The following is a 20334-nucleotide window of genomic DNA, read 5'->3' as shown; positions in this document are numbered from 1 at the left end:
GATATTACTCTAACCAAAAGTGTACCTAAAAACCAGTAAATCATGAATTATAGACACTGTGAACATTATGAACATATGTACAGTAGCCCTCATATAAAAGTTCCCGTTCCGTACCGTTCAATTTGCGTACAACGGTTTGCGTAGAAACGGAAGCCAGCTCATTAAAATTTAATACGGTACGGAAATACCCGTTTTAATTCTGAAATAACGTTCGCACGTGTAGCTGCATGATTCGCTCCGTAGCTAGCTGGCTAATGTTCCAAGAAATCAAGCTGGTGAACTGTTCTACTAAACAATGAATCCTCATCCTTCACAGACAGCTACGGAGCAAGTACAGAATCGAATCCCTAAGAAGCAAGGTCAAGGCGAGCTAGATCTAGTTAGAATAATTACTGACATTCAGTTTGAACATTTATATTTATACCACACTTACGTCACCACAAATTGATCTCATTGGTCAACAGCTGTAGGATATATAGAATATTAGCATACAGCCCCAGGCATGCACAGTTTTTCAAGTTGTTTTTTAGTTTTTTCATTTGTTCAAGAAAGTAAGCAAAGAGAAAAGAGCCATGCTTGACGGTACTAAGACTCAAAGCGACGGCAGAAACACGGAAGGTGCTCTCCAACAAGATGGCTAAGCTTCCATGGGTCCATGGGCGCGGTTTAGATACATTTTATCCAAGAAGAGCTTGCAACTCCAGTAAGGGACGTCGAATGGTCAACGCTTGGACCAAGGAAGCTCTTGAGCATCTGTAGGAGTCAACATGTTGCTCAGCTAGCTCTTTGACGGCTGCAAAATTCGGCATAGTCTCGTTCTTTTTTGCAGTCTGCATCGTGATTGAATTGTTGCTAGGGGGAGGTCCTTTTATAGTGCTGCGGTCACGTGGTATAAGTCAGATATGCACCCTATATATCCTCCGCTACATACCCCTCGGCTCTGCCTCGGAGTAACCACGGTAGTGGAGGATATATGGGTGCATATCCTCCTCTTAGGTGTGGTATATCCTATACTTATATTGCTTAGTACGTACAGAATAAATAAAAATTATTATTGCTAACTCAGCAAATTTCACCCGTTTTTTCTCCTATAACGGTGTACGTAATTACGGTACGGTGCGTTTATGAATAGTGCTCCACTGCACCTCAAAATTATGCTAGCATAATTGGGCAAGGCCTAGCCAGGATACCTAAACCATTGAACAATTATGTGATGAAGTCTAGGACGTTAGCTATACAAGTTTATTACTCTAACCGATTACACACTATAACAAGTATCTGTTGTTCTATTAATCACCACAACCCCATCACCTTATGTTTCCATGGAAACATTTTTAGGTATGTTGTAGCTTGGTCATTCCACCTACACACTGGTGTCAACACCATTTCTTAGAAATGTTCCATATTAAGTACAGCTACTCACAAATTTGTGGTAATCTACTCTCTAAGCTGGATGCACTGTATGTAATAATGAATGCAGCACAGGATATTTCATACGCCCACCTCTCTAGAGAGAGCCCCCAGGCAATGACGGTGACATCCTCGGGGAGTCCCATGGGGAGGAGCATCTCTGGTCTAAACACACCAGAGTTACCCACCTCCACCCACTTCTTGAGCCCTGCAGAAGGTTATGTAGTCAGTGTTAGTTTTGACCAAGGGCGTATACAGAGAAGAGGGCATGCAACTCACTATGTACCGTACATACTCATGCGACTTCGTATCAGAGACCGGATATGCTAAAAATAGAATCCAGTATACGGACGGACGCGAACAAGTGGGCAGTGTTATTTACGGAGTTATAATTATGGGCGTGTACATCAGAGCTGCCTTTGCTAGCTAGCTAACAGTGCAGTATTATTTTAGAGAAGTGTCATGACCAGTCCTAATCCAGCCAGGTCCAAGACGACCCCTTCGAGTGGGAAGTTAAGTGCTGGGCGCATTGTTAAGAAGTACCAGAGACTCAGGAAGACAGGTTTATTGTACCTAGGTTTCATCTTCTTGGAGTTGCAGCTGTTCAGTTGGATGGTTTGCCTTTGCCTTTAACACTGCTAGTACGAGCCATACTGCTGTTGAGAACTAGTTTTACTATGCTGCAATCGAGCTAGCTAGCTACCTAGTACCTGAAGATAATTATATACAAAAAAATACTTTGATGATTTACCTTGTGTGGTCAAAGGTTACGCGTGGGCGTTTTTGTGGGCAGTTCTAAAAATACCTCAATACGAAGTCAGATTATTCTGAGAATAGGGTGAGTTGCATACCCTCTTCTCTGTATATACCCTTGTTTTGACTGACAATACTAGTAGACCGAGTACATTATACGTATCATTATGAATCGAGAGAGATTGGATACCTTATAAGAATTCCCTTACCTTCGTGATAACTGAAGACCTCCATGCTTGGCTCAGTGTAAGGGTTGTAGGCAGGCTTGAACCGGAGCTGAGTGATGCCTGTAATAGGTAGAGGATAGAATAGATACGGGATCGATGCACTACACTGTAACAGTTTTCAATGAAAATAATAGAGTTTAACAAATGCGGGATAGTGGAAAAACAAAACATGACACATACATACATAAAAACCAGGTCTTATGGAGGACATTAGACCTAGACAGAGATTCAAGACCACCATTAATGTATCCTCCTAATAGTAACACCAGTGCAATGATAGTGACCAGGTGTGTCGCAGGTAGGAACAGCTGCTCTAGCACAGTATAAAGTGAGTGGAACACTGACAGTACCATCGCTTAGTCTATGTGCACTGGGGTATAGCAGTAGTTAGGGGACATTGCGTAATGGAAGGCACTGTGTTAGGTGATGATCCACACCATACAACTTAGTAATAATTTATTATGGGAAATGGTCGAGTAGATACGGACACTCAAGCCATAAGACACACACACACTAGGTCTCACCCATTTTGCGAAAGAAAGCATTAAGCACTCCTATGAGGTCACCCAGTGTCAGGTTATAGTCGGCCACTACTCCCTCAATCTGATGAAACTCTGCCAGGTGAGTAGCATCCAGTGTCTCGTTGCGAAACACACGATCGATAGAGAAGTATTTGACAGGGGTGAACTTCTCCTGCTGTCCTATCTTGTAGAGCATGCGAGCACTAACGGCCGTGGTGTGTGTGCGGAGGATGTTCTTCTGTGCTTCCTCCAGCTTCCAATCATATTGGTACCTATATAGAGGGGGCAGGGGAGATATGAAGATTAGACACCATGATGCATCGAATCGAATTGCCTCTCTTTATAACGCATTAAAATTTTAACTGGGTAATGGTAGCTTTCGTGACATGTACATGTGCGTTCACTCCGACACAGTGTGGCCACATAGAGAAGACCCACTGCTAAAAAATGAACACTCCCTCGATCTAGCTACTCCACACACACAGCACAGGACAGAGAGAGGTCCAGTGCTGCTCATACAGAGTGGAGAGCACTATACCAACTGTATACTATTATGACATATGTGACACCACCTGCATAGAACATGCATAGCTACACAAAACGGTCGAATCTATGCAATGGTTTAATAAAGCTGGCACAGAGTAGACTAAACAAGACCAACCAAAAACACATCCTGCATGCTATGATACAAACGCCAGTGAGAGGTTCTCTGTTTACTGAAAATACTTCTTCTGATTCTATGCAACAAAATAACACCCAACAGTCCCATGCTTGAATGCAACTAACACATGTGGACTCTAAGCCCCTCACCCGATGGAGCCGTATCCTCCACTCTCGTGAGTTTTCTTTACTCTCTCCAAATAGTCGGTGGGAAAGTCCCGGGATGATGGGGGATCTGCAGTGGGGGGTGGGGTGGAGTGAGAGGTTAATCTATTGGTCACAGCATTATTGCACCATAATTATTATGGGTGCGCTCAGTTAATGCAGGGCTCGAAATAACAGTCTGACACCTGACAAAATCCGGTCATTATGTGCACGTGACAGATCATTGCACGTGTTAGTCAGACATTTTGTTGGAGCGGGGCTCTAGTAGCTCAGAACAAGAAGTGTGGATAAATGGATCAGTGAAAATGACCAAGAATTACAAATTGCCTCATGGCTGTATATTGAATGTAGTTACATGTAGCTAGCAGAGAGCAAGCGAACTATCTGAAGTTCTTAGTTTGTTCTCTCACTTTGGTTGGTGGGTCTCTCTCTACAAAGTTTCATGATAAGCTATCAGGCCTAAGAAATTTGAACGAGTTTATGGATGGCTCAAGGAATACTCGAGCGTCCAACTTAATTTATCATTTTCGGGAAAAGACCATGGGCTATATATAGCCCAATATATTTTGTCAAAAACAAGCCCAAAATAGACTTCGAAGATCATGCTGCCAGCCTCATGCATAAGAACCAATTAATGACTGCAGGTGTGCCTGATTTTGAAATTATAAATTGTATGGCCAACTTTATGTTGATTGCATGTCAGAGCAAAATTACATTTTGTCGGATCAAAACATTAATTGGACTGACATTTCGACGGTCATACTAATATTTTTAGCGCGAGCCCTGTAATGGTGTACGGCAGAGCTAAAAACGGATCCGGGCAAAACTCCTTTAAGTAAACAAACAGACATGTATACTCACAAACCCCTGGCATTTCAAGTGCATTGAGCACCTACTAAATGTGGGACCTACTAGAGATGACCTATAAACACACACACCTTTAATGAAGAATGTGTCGTGAGCGTCCCTGGCCGGGTGCTGTTGAGGTTGGAAGAGTGCATCAAAGTTCCAGAAAGAGCTCTCAATGAAGTTATTGGTTGGCATTTCAGTGAATCTGCAGAGGGAGCAGAGATTAAAGTGCAGGGAATTGAGGCTAGTACACGTGTCACAGTTTATGTAGATACAGGACAAATAATACACTGTACATATATATCGTATAGTGCGAAATTTTCGAGACACTTAAATTTCGTGAATGGCCTCTAATAAAAGCATTTCGTTCAATAAATGTTGTGGATTGACTGCTTACTGGAAACGCTATTGCACACTATAGCAAATAATTCTAATTAAAGAACAATTTTCGAGGAATTAATTTTTGTTTACGATTGCTAACCAACGAAAGCAGCGCCATGTGTTTCACTCCTCTTAGACTTAGTTCTCTGTCTTGTATTGCTAGTTCTATAGTAATAAGAGCTCTAACACACTGTACCTACCCCATCTCTAAGAAGATCTTCCTGATCTCAGTGCGGACCTTGAGCAGGGGATGGAGGTGACCAGTGGAGGGGGGCACACCCAGGGCATCAAAGTTGTACTCCTTGAAACTCTTGTCTTTCCACGAGCCACTGCATAAGAAAGTGAGGCCTATAGTAACTATTGGCAAAAGACAGTTACTGGGGATAAATGCAGAGAATCTTGTGGATGATGTTTGGTTACCTTTGGATCATTTCCGGTGTGAGGTTGACATCTTGTTTGGCTATTTGAGTGGTAAAGTCTCTTCCTTTCCTCACTATGAGGCACTTGATAACACTGGTGTGTGTGTGTGTGTGTGTGGGAGGGGTGGTGGTGGTGATGGTTTAACACATGCATAACCTTTCTTTTTATTGGCTAGTATTCTTTCTATACAGCAAGATAATAAATTCAGTACTCTCAACAAGCGGCCATTATGACTACCCCACTCACTCATTGTTGATGAGCTTCCTCTTCTTAAACTCCTTCAACTGATCACTCGCTACCTCTTCCTTCCCTATCTTCATTAACAGAGCTTGTACTGTGTCTTCTATTGTTTTCACCTGAGGAAGACCATATCATCTTCATAGGCTACACACAACAAACAATGGCTATCTTCACAAATCTAACCCCACAGACATTATCTTGTAGCCATTCAAGTCATCCTTCATTTTAGCATTCTAAACTAAATTTATGACCCTCAAAACAACACTTTTACCATAGCAACCCACCTTCCTGTGTAGTCGTGGTCCGCCCTCGGCCTTCTTGTCAATACTCAGCCACCCACCGGACATGGCCTTGCTGAACCCAATCTTGGCATTAGGTACACTTTTCTGTAAGGTGAGAAACAAACAGGAAATGAATCTCTTTCTGAGAAACCACTACACTACTTTGTGGTATAGCATTTAGGACGCCCATAGATAGTCAACATACATGTATATATTTCTAGGAGATCTATACAGAACAAGACTGACAAGAGACTACAGTAGATACAGAACAAGACTGACAAGAGACTACAGTAGATACAGAACAAGACTGACAAGAGACTACAGTAGATACAGAACAAGACTGACAAGAGACTACAGTAGATACAGAACAAGACTGACAAGAGACTACAGTAGATACAGAACAAGACTGACAAGAGACTACAGTAGATACAAAACAAGACTGACAAGACTACAGTAGATACAAAACATGGGTTAATAGCAATTACAGCACATGGGCTTGTGAGCTCATTGCGGCACAGTAGGACCCAGTATGAGGCCTCACTGCAATTGATAAGCACGTAATTTTCTCTAGCTCCTCCACTCAAACAGCACAGAACGAGTACACTGTGCCATTAAAAAAATGGAGAGCAATAATAGAGAGCAATAATACATGCATCAGTCACTGCAGGGGACCTTGTACAGCATTGTACAGAAACATGTTTGTTTATACATTATCTTGTACTAGAACAAGTTTGGGCTTGTACACCTTGTACAGCTGTTTATACGACAATCAGTAGAGGCTACAAGCTACCTCATGCATGTACACACATCGTATGTACATGAAAGAGCGTTAATTGCTAGACAACCACAACCTCATACCATACTCACCATGATGTCGGCCTGCAGGCTGCCATGCTGAGGGTCCACCGCATGATACACTCTGGCCTCGTGACTACCACCCCTCACGACCTCTGACCCCTCGTCTGTCAGCACCCACTGCTCAAACTGCCTCTGCTCAGTCACTATAACCTACACACAATAGTGTAGGCAATGCATCACATTCCACAAATATATAATAATAATATAAAAATCCTCGGGTTTTTAGAGTGAATTTACGAAAAAAAAAAATTATTGTATATATCAATGTACATATTAAAAAGTAGCGATGTATTTTTCATTGTAGTATTTTTCATTGTAGAATGATGTTGTCTTATCAATCATGATATGACAGATACATTTCAATATTGATATCAGCTCACATCTCCAAGTGATGACAAGCTTTTGATGGCCCCTATGATCTGCTGGTGGTCCTTATTGAACTCTTGGGACAGGTCATAAGAGTCAACTGTTTCCCTGCCCTCCAGAAGCTTTACGATCTCCTCTGCTGAGAGTTCTGTCTTTGCCATCTTGGGTGTGGTGACAGCTTTATTGCTGCCACGAGGCTGCTTTGGACCACGTGGTTTCACACGCATGCGTGAAAAAACTCTCAAACAGGACGTGAGAAAATTAATTGGTTACAATGGTGATGTAATGATTATTTTCAGGTCACTAAATTAGAGCAATTTTTTTGTAATATTGAAATGTAGAAAATCATCGATTGCTTTATAGAGAACAACCACAGAATTTACTTTTCTTTACTTCTGCAAGGTGTTTCAAGAGATACTAACGGTTGGAGGTCACCCTGTTTTGTGTGCCGTGCTAACTTCAAAATTGTGTTGTGTGAGTCAGGGACAGGCTTGAGAGAGGATGTCAAATATGTTCAGTAACTATTTTGGTGGAGGTTCTGGTTCTGAAACTAGTCGATTTGTGGGGCAGGTGGTTGACCTGGGTGACGGCCACAAACTCAAGATCAAGAAAGTCATTGCCGAAGGTGATATGATAAACTGTTGCACAGAAACAATGTACACGTACACACAGTCAGTACGGGATGGACGGTATAATTTACACCAATAACATTAGCAATGAGCTAGTACTGTTTACCATCTGGTATACACATGTGACATGCGTACAAGTTCTGCACACTACCATTATTATTACAGGGTGTTGTAATTATTATTATTGCTGTGCTGTGCTAATTATTAAGCTCTGTATCGATGTATCATACAGGTGGCTATGGATACGTGTTCATTGCACAGGACATCAAAACGGGCGAGGACTTTGCCCTCAAGGTATGTTCTAATCACCCAGTATCACCACCCAGTATCAGGTTCACTGCACCCATTGTTGTCAGTTTTGGTTCAATCTCCATTGAAAAGGCAGTGCACATACATGTAGTTCAATTACGCAATCATGGTCTCTTTGAACCATCAACAACACAGCCTGCACGTTACAGATAGTGAATGTTGTATATACAGACTCCATTGTGTGTTTTGTAGAGAGATGGTTTGTGCTTGTCAGTCATTCCAGACTCTCGTTACTAATCGTACACTCCATGTTCTCTAGTGCTGTGGGGAAACACACAATTGGGGTTACATATGTATATCGATATTGACCCCACATTTGCACCCCCACCCCCCCTATTGCAGAGGCAAGTCGTGTCTAGAGAGAACGTGAAGGTCATAAAGAAGGAAATAGCTTTCCTGGTAAGCTACTCCCAAGAACCAACTAGTCCTTAATAATCATTCCCTAACATGAGACACCAGACACTTGAGCTGGATATCATTTCATGCACTGTCATTCACTTTCAATTGCCTAATGTGTGCCAGTATTAATTCTGTGTAGTGCATAATCATAGTGCACGTATGTACATGTATATAGCATGAATATTTGAAATAGGTAGTGTACTGTTACAGTGTTAGTTACAACATTGCCAAGTATGTGGTGCACTCTCTGGTGATCCATTTGTACACTGGCAAGAATATCTCTCTCTGCATACACACACATACACACCAACAGAAACAGCTGGGCCAACACCCTCACATCATCCAGTACGTAGCTTCAGCCGGGTGTCCGCCCACCCAGACCTCCCATGGCAACGCAGAGTTCCTCATTCAGACTGAGCTGTGTACAGGTGAGAGGGGGAGTAGCCAGTAGCTGCATGTATACATGTGCACGCTCTGTATATAATTATCGCACATTGTTAGTAGCTGTAGCTACGTACAGTAGTGTAGACTTTTGTGTATGTATTGATGACCTCTGAGTTAGATTGTACATTAATTGTTGATGGTCACAGCTTCGATGTTGAATGTGATATCGATTGTATATATATACGATGTTTGCTATGTTTATTGTGAAGCTGTTACATAATCGAACAGGATACACGGTCAGGCTAGTCATTTGTTCTGACATAACTTTGTGGGACATTGTGGCATTTACATAATACACCACACACATCTCCACAGGGGGTCCCCTCGAGGCCGTGTTGAAGTGCACAGTGCTGACCCCCCAGCAAGTACTGAGGGTGTTCTATGCCACCTGCTCTGCTGTGGCCGCCATGCACTCCCAGAGCCCACCCATCATTCACAGAGATGTCAAGGTGAGGGAGGAGACTCATACTAACCCTCTAAGATGTGCATGTGTACACAGCCCTAAAGTGCATTTAGACTACATGCATGTGTTTATAGAAATCGACCAAAGTATCTATAGATCCCGAATCTTATTGTTTAAGTACACACGTTTGTCTACATGTACTGTAGTTAATGGATTGCTCCTATAGTATGTACATATAATATTATTGTGCCACAGATTGAGAACCTCCTGCTGAGCGGAGAAGGTGTGATCAAGCTGTGTGACTTTGGGTCGGCCACCACCCAACAGGTGAACCCTGACCCCTCCTGGTCCGCCACTCAGAGGGGCCTAGCAGAGGATGAGGTGAGAGACATTGTGTGTATAGAGTATAGGAGGTACAGTGCTTACATTTACTGTGGAGATAACAATGCATATTATAGCCACGGATATGCCCACACTGGTCGGTGGTGTAGTCGGTCCTAACCACCTCTAGACACCTCTTAGGCCTGGTTTACTACATAATAGGCTATAAAAAATATGTGTGTGTTGAACTGAGATTGAGGATTGAAAATAGCTCTGTACTCTCTCTCTCTCATCCTCCGCCCACCTCCAGATCAACCGTAACACCACGCCCATGTACCGCTCCCCTGAGATGATAGACCTGTACAGCAACCACCCCATCAACCAGAAGGCGGACATCTGGGCACTGGGCTGTCTACTGTACATGCTCTGCTTTAGAACACACCCCTTTGAGGACTCGGCCAAACTGAGGATCATTAACGCCAACTACAAGATTCCCCCTGAGGACACAGTCTACATCATGTTCCATCACATCATCAGTGAGTTATATAGCGCATAGTTGCCAACTTGGACTGAGTTATGGATATTTACAATGTGCATAAAATCAAATAATCATAGCAACATGTACATCCTTCGTATGTAAATTGCCTTTGATGGTTGAAATGGCATAAGACCTACATGTACAATATCCATGTACAGTAGCTGTGCATATTCTACATGTAGTAGATAAGCTCAGTACACATTCATGTGGCAGTCATGTAACCCTATCCCCCTCCCCCTCCCCCTCCCCCCACAGAGTCGTGTCTGTCAGTGGACCCGTCTCGCCGTCCCTCTGTGGATGAGATCACGGCACAACTGTTCACAGTGTCGGACACTCTGAGGGAGGACCTGGAGAGACCTTGCTCTGACCTCCTGGAACGTGTGCAGCCGACACCAGGTGAGGCAAAGCAATTTACCCGGGTACTGCGTACTAGCTACCAATAGCCGTCCTGTGTGTTGGGTATGGGTAAAGCAATAACGACCCCTACTACATGTAACTACACGTTCTGTCTGCTACCAATAGCAGTTACATATGGCTTGACCATGTTGAGTGCATGGGCAAAGCAATAATTGAAGCGTCACATGTACTTAATTATAACCTCCCCCAACTACCTGTACATGTCCTGGCCATTACTTGACTCACTGTATTGAGTGACATAACAAACAATAATTATTTTGACTTACAAACTCTCAATTTTTGTCTTAATTTGATCCTAATGGAGACGTTGATTCTCTCTCTCTACTGATCTATTTGTGCTTGTGTACACTGCTACGTACTGTATGACCTCACACCCACACACCCACACACTCATCACCCACCCCCTCCCTCACACACACACACACACACACAGCTCCCATTGATGCTGCCGCCACGGCTGATGGGAAGCCCACATGGGCAACGTCAACAAGTCACCAGGCACACAAACTGTTTGGGTTCATGAAAGAGGGGGCAGGGTCTCTGTTCAAGAACATCAAAGACTCGTCCTCTAAGATTATGGAGAGCATGTCCAAGTGAGTGATGTCTACTCTTAGGCTATAAGAATAATGATCTAACTTAGCTATGGAGTAGCTGAGATTCTAGAAGATGTAGGTAGAACTCACATTTCAATCACTTAAAAAGTACGTACATGTATATAGCTAGCTAGATGTGACAAAGCTACAGCACGACCAGCACATTGACCATTACTGTGTGTACCCTCTGCAGTGCCTCCAAGCGACCTCTGGATGTCTCTTATATCACCTCAAGAATATTAGGTGGGTATACTGTAATTAAATATTAATTTTGTAATTTGTTTTCAAGTATTAGTGACGCATGGGCCTACAGCCATTACCAGTAATTAACGTGCCAATAAGCTGCTTAGGCACTTATAGCCATGTGATAACTACTTTGTTGCCTGGAAACCAGACATGTATAGTTTCCTTTGAACTTGGACCACACTTACGTACTCATGCAGCCAATGCCGTACATGTACATTGTACAGTGTATATCGAATACGTGGCATTCTAAAACTTTAATCTTAGGCAGCAAAGCAGCTACACCACTTGCCCACACATCATTTATTTTACTTTTAATAGAACCTGGATTACCAAAGTTTACTAAAAACTAAAACATACTCATCCTAGAAAGCTGTAGTAGGCCGCTAGAAGTCCCCTTTCAATTCTAGTTCATTGTATATTTGCAGTGTACATGTAGCTGCAATATCCAGTTCAATAGTAGTACTCCTGTGTTGCCCATTCTGGGTAGTCTCCAGTACCCGCATAGCTGACCTGCTTCCCAGCCTTGTACTCCTTCAGTAGCACGTGTCCTTGTCCATCACTTGCCCTCTCTTGGTAAACTAGCATCAGCCCGTTGTCTTTTGGAGATGAATGGCTAGTCCAGTTATTTCCAAACCAAGTTCGTAGCTCTTTAGCACGAATCGGGCGACCGCTTTTGCACACACAAAATCCATTTCTGATTCTTAAGTCTGCTCCTTCCCCTCCATTAATGGCTGAGTAGCCACCCAAGATGAGAGCATTCGATAGATAGTGGGCACAGTTGTTGCTGTAGTTCTCACCACATGCACAAGACTTGCTGAAGCTGTCCTTTGCTTTCTGAAGAGTCATACTGTTGTTGGCTTTTGTTATCTCAGTCGCTGTATGAGTGGTTTCTTAGATTGTGATTGAAAGCTAGTGTATTACAGTTATCTTATAATATGCTATCTAAAGCAGGAAGTACTATTTACTCTGCACACTTCCTCTCCTTAATCTAATCACTTCATAATTATAGTAAAGAGTTGTAACCAATGCAATCCTGTTGTCCCACATAGTGATGTCACGTCCCCATAACGACCAGCTGGATGAGGTGAAGGTGTGGCTTGATGAGAGACACCCGTCAGGTTACCTTGTGTTCAACCTGTCAGGGGACAGCTACGATCCTAACAAACTCGGAAATCAGGTTAGAGTTACTGAAATGAAATGCTGTGTCTTTCACACACTATCAATGTATGTACATGCATGTACTCGAGGAGGCCGATATTAGTACAAACTACATGCACTTCAACATGTACATAAATGATTGCAAACTGATTGTGCTGAATTGACCCTTTGTTTGAGTAGTGTCCTCTGCGACAAGCTACTAGTAACAGTATCGAGTACTGACGCAATGTGCGCATGTACATCATACGTTTAAGGTGTATATTTATGCATAACTTTGTACCACTAACTGTCAATACCACCACCACAGGTGTACGACTTTGCGTGGCCTCCCCGAGGTACCCCAGAGCTGGAGAAGCTGGTGGACCTGTGTCGCAGTATGGATGCATGGTTGAGGGCAGACAGGCAGAATGTCATTGTCATCCACTGTCATGTAAGACAATTTTTTCACTACACAAATTTCTGTATACATGTATGTACAAACTAATACAGTACTTAGAAGTATCGTGTGTCATAGTCATATAGCCCATCGCCCTGGAAATAACCAATCACTTTCAGTATACATCGTTACATCAGAGCGTTCATTATAGCAATTGTACGTACATGTACAGTCTGTACGTATATTCTAGATTTTAGTGGGCTAACCGGTTATTACAGTCATGTTAATCACTGTAGGATGGTATGATGGTAACCTCCATCATGGTCTCCTGCTACCTCCTGTTCCTGGGGCTGGTCAACAACCCGGCAGTGGCACTCAAACTGTTCTGGAAGAGAAGGAACCCAACCGCACCAAGTCTGGGCTCCCCCTCGCAGATGAGGTGTGTGTGTGTGTGTGTGTGTGTGTGTGTGTGTGTGTGTTGTCGTCATTCTACAGTTTTGGTCATTCTATAATAAAACCAGTTTAATAGACCCCAGAAATGTTCATATTAGCATATACAACCTGGGTTTCCCCTCACAGGTGAGGTGTGTGTCTATTGTCTGTTGTCTATTGTGGTCATCTACAGTTTCAGTATTTAATAGAGATCCCAGAATCTCGATTTATAATAAGCATTGCATGTATTTCAACCTGTGTTAGCAGAATACCTCTTTAATACAGCAACTGTTGTATTGGACAAGCTCCACTTTTGCCAATGCCTATTGCCTAGTTACCAAACGAGTAATTGATTGATATCCTGCAGGTATCTCCATCACATAGTGCAGTTGGTGGACAGGGACTTCCCCTACAAGCCACACCCCCACAAGCTCCAGCTCAGCGTGCTCAGACTGAGCTCTGTACCACTCTTCAATGCCATCAGGTGAGTGGGTGAGGGGAGGAGTCATAGTGCTCCTTGGAACTTCAGTGCTTGCATGGGCCAATTTACCATCAGTACATGTTCATAGGCCTAAAAAAAGCTAGCCCTATACACTGTGTACACATATCTTGGTTGATTGTGCATTATAAGATCTATCCAGCTTGCTATTGTAATCCAACTCTAACTAGTCTTCCTCCATCCTTTACAGAACTGGATGCAAACCATTCGTGGAGGTGTACCAAGATGGGGAGAGGGTTTACACGTCAGCCACTCATGATTCACTCGACAAGATACGCAGTTTCCATAACGATGACAGAGAGGTTGAGATCCCGCTAGGGGTCGGAGTTCGTGGTAACGTGGTGCTCGTAGTGCACCATGTACGTGCCATTCCAGTAGCCAGGAAAGCAGGACTGGTGAGTCGTTGGTTTGTGTATCCCATGGATACATTCATGTACAGTGAAGTTCTAAAAGCAAACACTTTGACACCTACTAGAAATATTGTCCTGCTTATTTCAAGAGTACACACTTAGGGGTTACTGTAAAGTCTTTCTATGTAGAATTAAATCTTGGAGAAAATGCCTTGGTGATTTTTCCGAAATGAGCTTGTGCTGAGTTTGAGTGTTCAAAACTTGAGGTAGGATTATGCATTTTCACCATTAAAAGATGCGTTTTTTTACCCCTTTAATCACTAGAGGTATGCAATAATAGTAACATATACGGTACATATACTGTAGTTTGTACTGTGCTTGACTGACACTTCCCCTCAGGGCATGACAGCGGTGCGTATGTTCCAGCTGCAGTTGCACACTGGGTTCCTGGACCCCTACACCAAGTCTTTCGTCATGGAGAGGTGGGCTGCTATACTGTGTGGGTGTGTGGGGGTGTGTGTGTGTGTGAGTGTACGTGTGGTTTGGTGTACGCTTTTCTCAGTGAGCTGCAATGGTCTCCAAGGGCGTGTACATGCCATTTACCAATACTGTCTTGACTATTATGTTAACCCTGTAAGCAGGTCACCCTCTATAATAAAGCCCAGCCCCATAGTATAATTTGTTTCGCAGGCCCCTCTTTATACAGTGCCAGTGGTCTGCTCAAGGGTGACCCCTATAAACAGGTTTAACTGTAGCTCGCAGTGATATGTGGCTAATACTTTATTATTCGTATAAATGTGTACATGAGAGTTGATTTGGTATTAATGTACTTGCCTCTCTCTGCAGACATGACATCGATGGTTCCAGTGTCAAGAAGGTAGACAAGTTTCCATCCCCATTCCGGGTCACACTGGAGGTGGAATGGGAACGTGAATCAGACACTGGTCACAGAGCAGCCTCGTGGCAAAACCTGCCCTACCCAAAGGCCACACCCCTCACCTGTTTCTCATCACGAAATGAAGAGCAAGAAGTGCTCAAACTGCTCGGTGAGCCATTTCTTCATTTATCGTGAAAGCTCTCTACATAATTAATGTCTGTGACCGTAGCTATCTTTGCTTTTCCATAGCACCGATCTAATATTTTTATTCTGGAGCTTTTAGAGAGTGCCAAAGATCAGAACAATCATTTCAAAGTGTGGCCTAAATTTGATATGTAATGTACGATACTGTATGTACTGTTTAGGACAGTGATAATACTTCCCTTTCTTTCTACAGTTGATACTGACAATGAAAAGACGTCATCTCCACGCCACACACAGCTCCACCCCTCCACACGCTCACAACAACCCACACACAAACCCGATGAAGAGAGTACGAGTGCAGGTGGCGGGAACCTCGTAAAGTTACAAAGTGATCGCGTCCCTTCGTCCGAAACCCCGGCAGCTGCTCACCAACAATTGCATCAAAAGGACGAATTTTTCTCACAGATACATTGGCAGAAACAAGAAGCAGAAATGGCTGGCTACACCGCATTCCGAGACCCGAACGAGGAATCGGATTCTGACTCGAGTTCCTCTGGGTCTGATTCCAGTTCTGATGACGACATTAATGCAATTAGACCACCTCCTTCAAACGTGCAAGGTAACGAAGGATTGATTGCGAACTTTGGAGCTTTTGATGACAGGCAGAACCCTCCCCAAAATACACCAACCGAAGGAAAATTACTTGATTTCTCTTTCTCAGATGACAATGTTCCAAGTGCTTCCAAAACTACCAACCCACCCCCTTCACAGGCGACCAATCAGTTTGATCCGTGGTCAGCCCAGTTTACTAGTAAACCAGACATAGAAGTGAGCAATCTCTTGGGACTAGATGATTTGAATGATAGCTCTAGAGTTTCAGACGTTCAATCAAAAGTGACTGCAGCTGGAGCGGAACAGTTTTCTAATCAGATTGAGAAAATGGGCAAAGAAAAGACTACCTCTGATTCAAATCAGTTTGACCCCTTTGGTATGATGTCATCAGAGAGTTCGTCAACTCAAAAAACGGCATTTGAATTGCTTATGGCGGACTTAGGACCATCACTCCCCACACCACCCTCACAACCTACGCCCACTACACCCTCACAAACGTTCGACCCTTTTGATCCCCTAGGCACATTCAACCAAACGCAAGATGCAACCAAAGTTGCTCGTAACACTTCCACTCCTGGCACCAGCTCAAACTTTCTACCCGTTAACCCACCAACTACCCAATTTTCCTCGAATGCATTCAGTCACTCCCAACCAAACCTTTCAGGGGGCAATGGGCAACAAACGACGACTAGTGGTTTTGGCAATCGAGGGTCTGCGTCCCATAACACCTCTCCGTTGAATACCTCGCCTCGTACCAGTCCGATTCCATTCGGCTCAACTGGAAATGTATCTCAAGATCCGTTTGGTCAGTTCAACCTCCAGCAGATGACAGGAAGTAGACCACCACCCTCCAGACAACCTGCACCTACACAGTCAGCAATGGCACAAAAACCACCTCATCCAACGTACACACCGTTTTATATGCAGAAAAACAACACATCCAATTCCCAATCTCAGAACCAAAATGGACAGAATCGAAGTTCGAATCCATCTCGGTCCAATTCCAAGTCCCCTAATGCCCAGCAGCCTGCTCCTGCTCAGCAGCGATCCACCTCTCCCAGGCAGCCAAATTACAATCCCACCTTCTCTGCACCCGCGTCAAAGACAGGTACAGTACATGTGTATCGTATTCATGTACATGTAGTTAGCTGTATAAGTATTGTGTGATGTTCTGATATGACAGTAGCTACACAACTGTAGGCCTCCTTTAAATAATTGCTGACACAGTACTTCTATGTACCATGCATGTGTAAATATATACATGTAGCTACAGTGTATTATTTTGTTGAAAGCATACTGTACAACCTGTTACTACGTATGCTCTATTAATTTGATTGCGGCTCACACATTATAATTGTACACAATGTATAGGGATGCCTCAGAAGCCTAAGAACAATGCTTTTGGAGACCTACTGGGGCCGGGGTTCAACCCTGGGAGCAGCAACGAACCCAGGACCCTCAAGGCCATGAAGAACACTGACAATGTGATACTGGACCCTGACAGGGCTAAGGTAAAAGTGATACCTAGACAATAGCTTCTTAAACCGGTAGAGGCTAGTTTTGTGGTACCTAGCTGTACTATTGTACATACTGTACGTATAGAATGTAAATAATAAACGTGTACAATCCAAATTTTTAAGGTTCGTTTGTAGACACTTTTAACTTAGTCCTATAGATCTAGATCCACTCTAAGATGTTTTTGTAGACTTGATGCTCATTACCCACTACCCAGGTGTCAGCGTGGGCAGATCGTAAAGAGAGGAACATACGAGCCCTCATCAGCTCACTACACGAGATCCTGTGGGAGGGGGAGACGAGATGGGCTCCAGTGGGCATGCACAAACTTGTTCAACCAGATCAGGTACATGTATAAGCACACACCGGCCATGCAACTCTTATTCATGCATATACAGTGTATTGTATCACACATAGACTACCATGCAGCATATTTTATTTCCTACACATATCCTATACTACCCAGAACACCTCTATACCCAGCAACAAGAAACCTCACAATTGTACAGTGTACGGTGTATGTATGCATATTGCATAAATCTAGGAGTGGCCTGTTACCGCTGGCTAAGTTGAGCTTATTATCCAGGCTAGTGAAGGGTCGCCTGGTGACTTACTTGTTTCCCTTTTACATGTCGTACTAACTTGTATGTCACTGAATGTTACACGGCTTTTATTATGGTCGAACTGTTGTCTGCTCAGGTGAAAAAGTTCTACAGGAAGGCCTGCCTCTCTGTTCATCCAGACAAGGTACGTGCATGTACAACACACACCTGTTTATGTAATTAGTATGGACCACTGATTGGTTGCGTAGTATAATAAGTGCGGAATATGATAGTTCGACTTTCATATACATGTGTAACGTACACTGTACATCTACTGTACTGTATCTCGTTGACAATTGAAAGCATGTCCATTTATAATTTTTGATAACCTAAAACATATGCAGTGGCTTTAATAAGGAAAGGGTGGAGACTTTGGGGCCACTATTATAGAGGGTGGCCTGTTTGTAGGATCTCTGGTGTCTACAATAGACTATTTAAGTTTCACTGTATGTATACATGTAAGTATACTCTATTCATTTCCCAACTCTCATTATAGTAATGTTTCCATTCAGGCTCAGGACACTGATCATGAGAACCTAGCTAGAGCCATATTTGATGAACTCAATGATGCTTACTCAAGATTCGAGGAGTCTGGATCGCAAGCCTTGTTCTAATTAAAGGTGCACGAACACACAGACTTATAATATTGAACAACACTTATTTATTAATTTTGCATTGCTGAATTTTCTAGACAGAAGGCTTCTATATTTTCATTCTCTCGTAGCTATGCACGTAGATCACATGATTGGTTGTATCACCCAGTGCATGCTTGTACAAATTGGTAATTAATAGAGTTCTGGTTTTGTATGTCATTTGTTGAAAGTTTGTCGTTATGTGGCTTTTGTTTGAATATCTACTCTAAATGTTTAACTTGTTGCCTAGCAAACAATGTGCATGGTATGTGGTTTCACTGCATTGGAATGTGCACAGATTCGATGGTTACTACGTTCAGTACATACGCAGGTGTTGAGGCAGACATTTAGATAAATTGATATAGTAATGGTACATTGTAACGGTTCAGTTCCATACGAAATAATTGTATCTATAATTATACACAAAATAAAGAATAAACAGTGCTAGCCAATGTACTGAAACAATAATTATATAGAGCATAAAAAAGCTTAATCAAAATGCTTGCAACCTTGAAAAATAACGCAGCAACAAACCAGAATAAATGTAGTTATGACAAGGAAAACGACCACTCCTATAACTGCTAAAATAAGAGAAGTTTGAGGTCCTAGCACGCCCCCTCCCGCACCTCCTGTACCACCATTGTCTCCGCCATTGTCTCCACCAGAGCTAGTCGGGGCAGTGTTATCAGGATTAGAACTGACTTGACCTGTAAGAGCACACTTTTGTTGTGTCGTTGATTCTCCACTGAATTGGGAGCATGATGAAAGGCGTTGACTGGTAAAAACGGTTCTTGTGAACAGATTCAGCCTTTGACTTTCATCTGTTCTAGACCCATTCGTAAATACTGCTTGACAGGAATAAGATCCCACGTCTACATCTGTCAGGGTGTTTATTTGTAGGGTACTTCTCGTTTGACCCGTCAAGACACTACCAGGGGTGACCCTATACTTGCTTGTGGTCTGTGAGATTCTCAACGGAGTTTGAGTGTTTGAGTTCGGATAGTGGATCCAGTTTAGAGTGACAGGCAGCTCGCTCCTGCTGTAGGTCACAGCGCAGCTCAATATTAACACATTAGCGGGATAGGGATTACATTGCAAGTCGAGTGGAGGCTGCTCCGTGTATAGGTAGCGACAGGGCCCTGTGACTGTGTGTATATGTGATCGTGAGAAATAGTGCTTACATTTTAGTGATATAACTCAGTAAGGCAAACTTCCACTAATTAATAGCATACCGGTATACTTTATAATTATGTTACAAAATTGTTATCGGCTAGTTAGCACAGTAAAAAAAAAAGAAGTCCTGCCTGCATGACTCTATTATGCATAATCACCAAGAAGTGAACCATACCTTGAGCTTGAGTTGATGGCCATAGCGAAGTTATCGAGTATACGAACCACAGTATAGCATATACAAGAGCCATTGGCAAATGAACTCTTTTGGCTCTGTGTGATTCACTGACTTCAATTTATCTGTTGTGCACTAGCTATATATGTTGAACATCCACCCATGCCTAAGCCTAACTACCTAGAGAGTATATGGTATGTGTACAATAATTATGAGCTGTTTACGTCAACATGTAATTAAAAACCTACTTTATGACATAACAAATAAGTGTTTGTTCAATTGTATAGGGTCCATGCACGGTATATAGTGTTTGGTGATGTTAACTTGTCAATAACAGTTGCCGTTCTGTAGAAACGAGAAAG

General features: G+C 42.9%; 2 protein-coding genes and 1 long non-coding RNA gene across 4 annotated transcripts in view; 1 reads left to right on the top strand and 2 right to left on the bottom strand.

Annotated features, from left to right (window-relative positions):
* Positions 1–7373, bottom strand: part of LOC135334619 (phenylalanine--tRNA ligase alpha subunit A-like) — a 30602-nt gene extending 23229 nt beyond the window's left edge. The window contains exons 1-11 of one of the 2 annotated variants that reach the window (XM_064529882.1): positions 7146–7373; positions 6775–6915; positions 5911–6012; positions 5633–5742; positions 5387–5479; positions 5167–5295; positions 4675–4790; positions 3722–3806; positions 2915–3183; positions 2373–2450; positions 1504–1618 (exon numbers count right to left, since the gene is read on the bottom strand). In XM_064529882.1, coding sequence (XP_064385952.1) covers positions 1504–1618; positions 2373–2450; positions 2915–3183; positions 3722–3806; positions 4675–4790; positions 5167–5295; positions 5387–5479; positions 5633–5742; positions 5911–6012; positions 6775–6915; positions 7146–7358 — 1451 coding nt within the window. In that variant the 5' untranslated portion in view covers positions 7359–7373. The remainder of the gene's footprint in view (positions 1–1503; positions 1619–2372; positions 2451–2914; positions 3184–3721; positions 3807–4674; positions 4791–5166; positions 5296–5386; positions 5480–5632; positions 5743–5910; positions 6013–6774; positions 6916–7145) is intronic. The other variant, XM_064529884.1, reaches the window with a different exon arrangement.
* A 75-nt stretch (positions 7374–7448) lies between these two features.
* LOC135334612 (cyclin-G-associated kinase-like) lies at positions 7449–18858 on the top strand. The gene is made up of 22 exons (XM_064529871.1): positions 7449–7756; positions 7993–8054; positions 8412–8468; positions 8782–8896; positions 9228–9361; positions 9571–9696; positions 9947–10172; positions 10430–10570; positions 11025–11184; positions 11378–11427; positions 12480–12607; positions 12896–13018; positions 13261–13403; positions 13764–13880; positions 14086–14290; positions 14645–14727; positions 15092–15291; positions 15520–16986; positions 17250–17389; positions 17611–17739; positions 18093–18140; positions 18508–18858. The coding sequence occupies exons 1-22, from the start codon at positions 7633–7635 to the stop codon at positions 18607–18609; spliced, it is 4080 nt and encodes a 1359-aa protein (XP_064385941.1). The 5' UTR covers positions 7449–7632; the 3' UTR covers positions 18610–18858.
* Positions 18859–18961: 103 nt separating this feature from the next.
* Positions 18962–20129, bottom strand: LOC135334639 (uncharacterized). Its single transcript, XR_010394341.1, has 2 exons — positions 19976–20129; positions 18962–19772 (listed from the first exon to the last, which is right to left on the bottom strand). It is a non-coding gene; the product is annotated as an uncharacterized LOC135334639 (long non-coding RNA).
* Positions 20130–20334: the final 205 nt, after the last annotated feature.

Source organism: Halichondria panicea, chromosome 4 (genome assembly GCF_963675165.1).
Source record: "Halichondria panicea chromosome 4, odHalPani1.1, whole genome shotgun sequence".
NCBI classification, from domain to species: Eukaryota; Metazoa; Porifera; class Demospongiae; order Suberitida; family Halichondriidae; genus Halichondria; species Halichondria panicea.
Note: the sequence above shows the minus strand (reverse complement) of the source record. Positions and strands in the feature narration are given on the sequence as shown.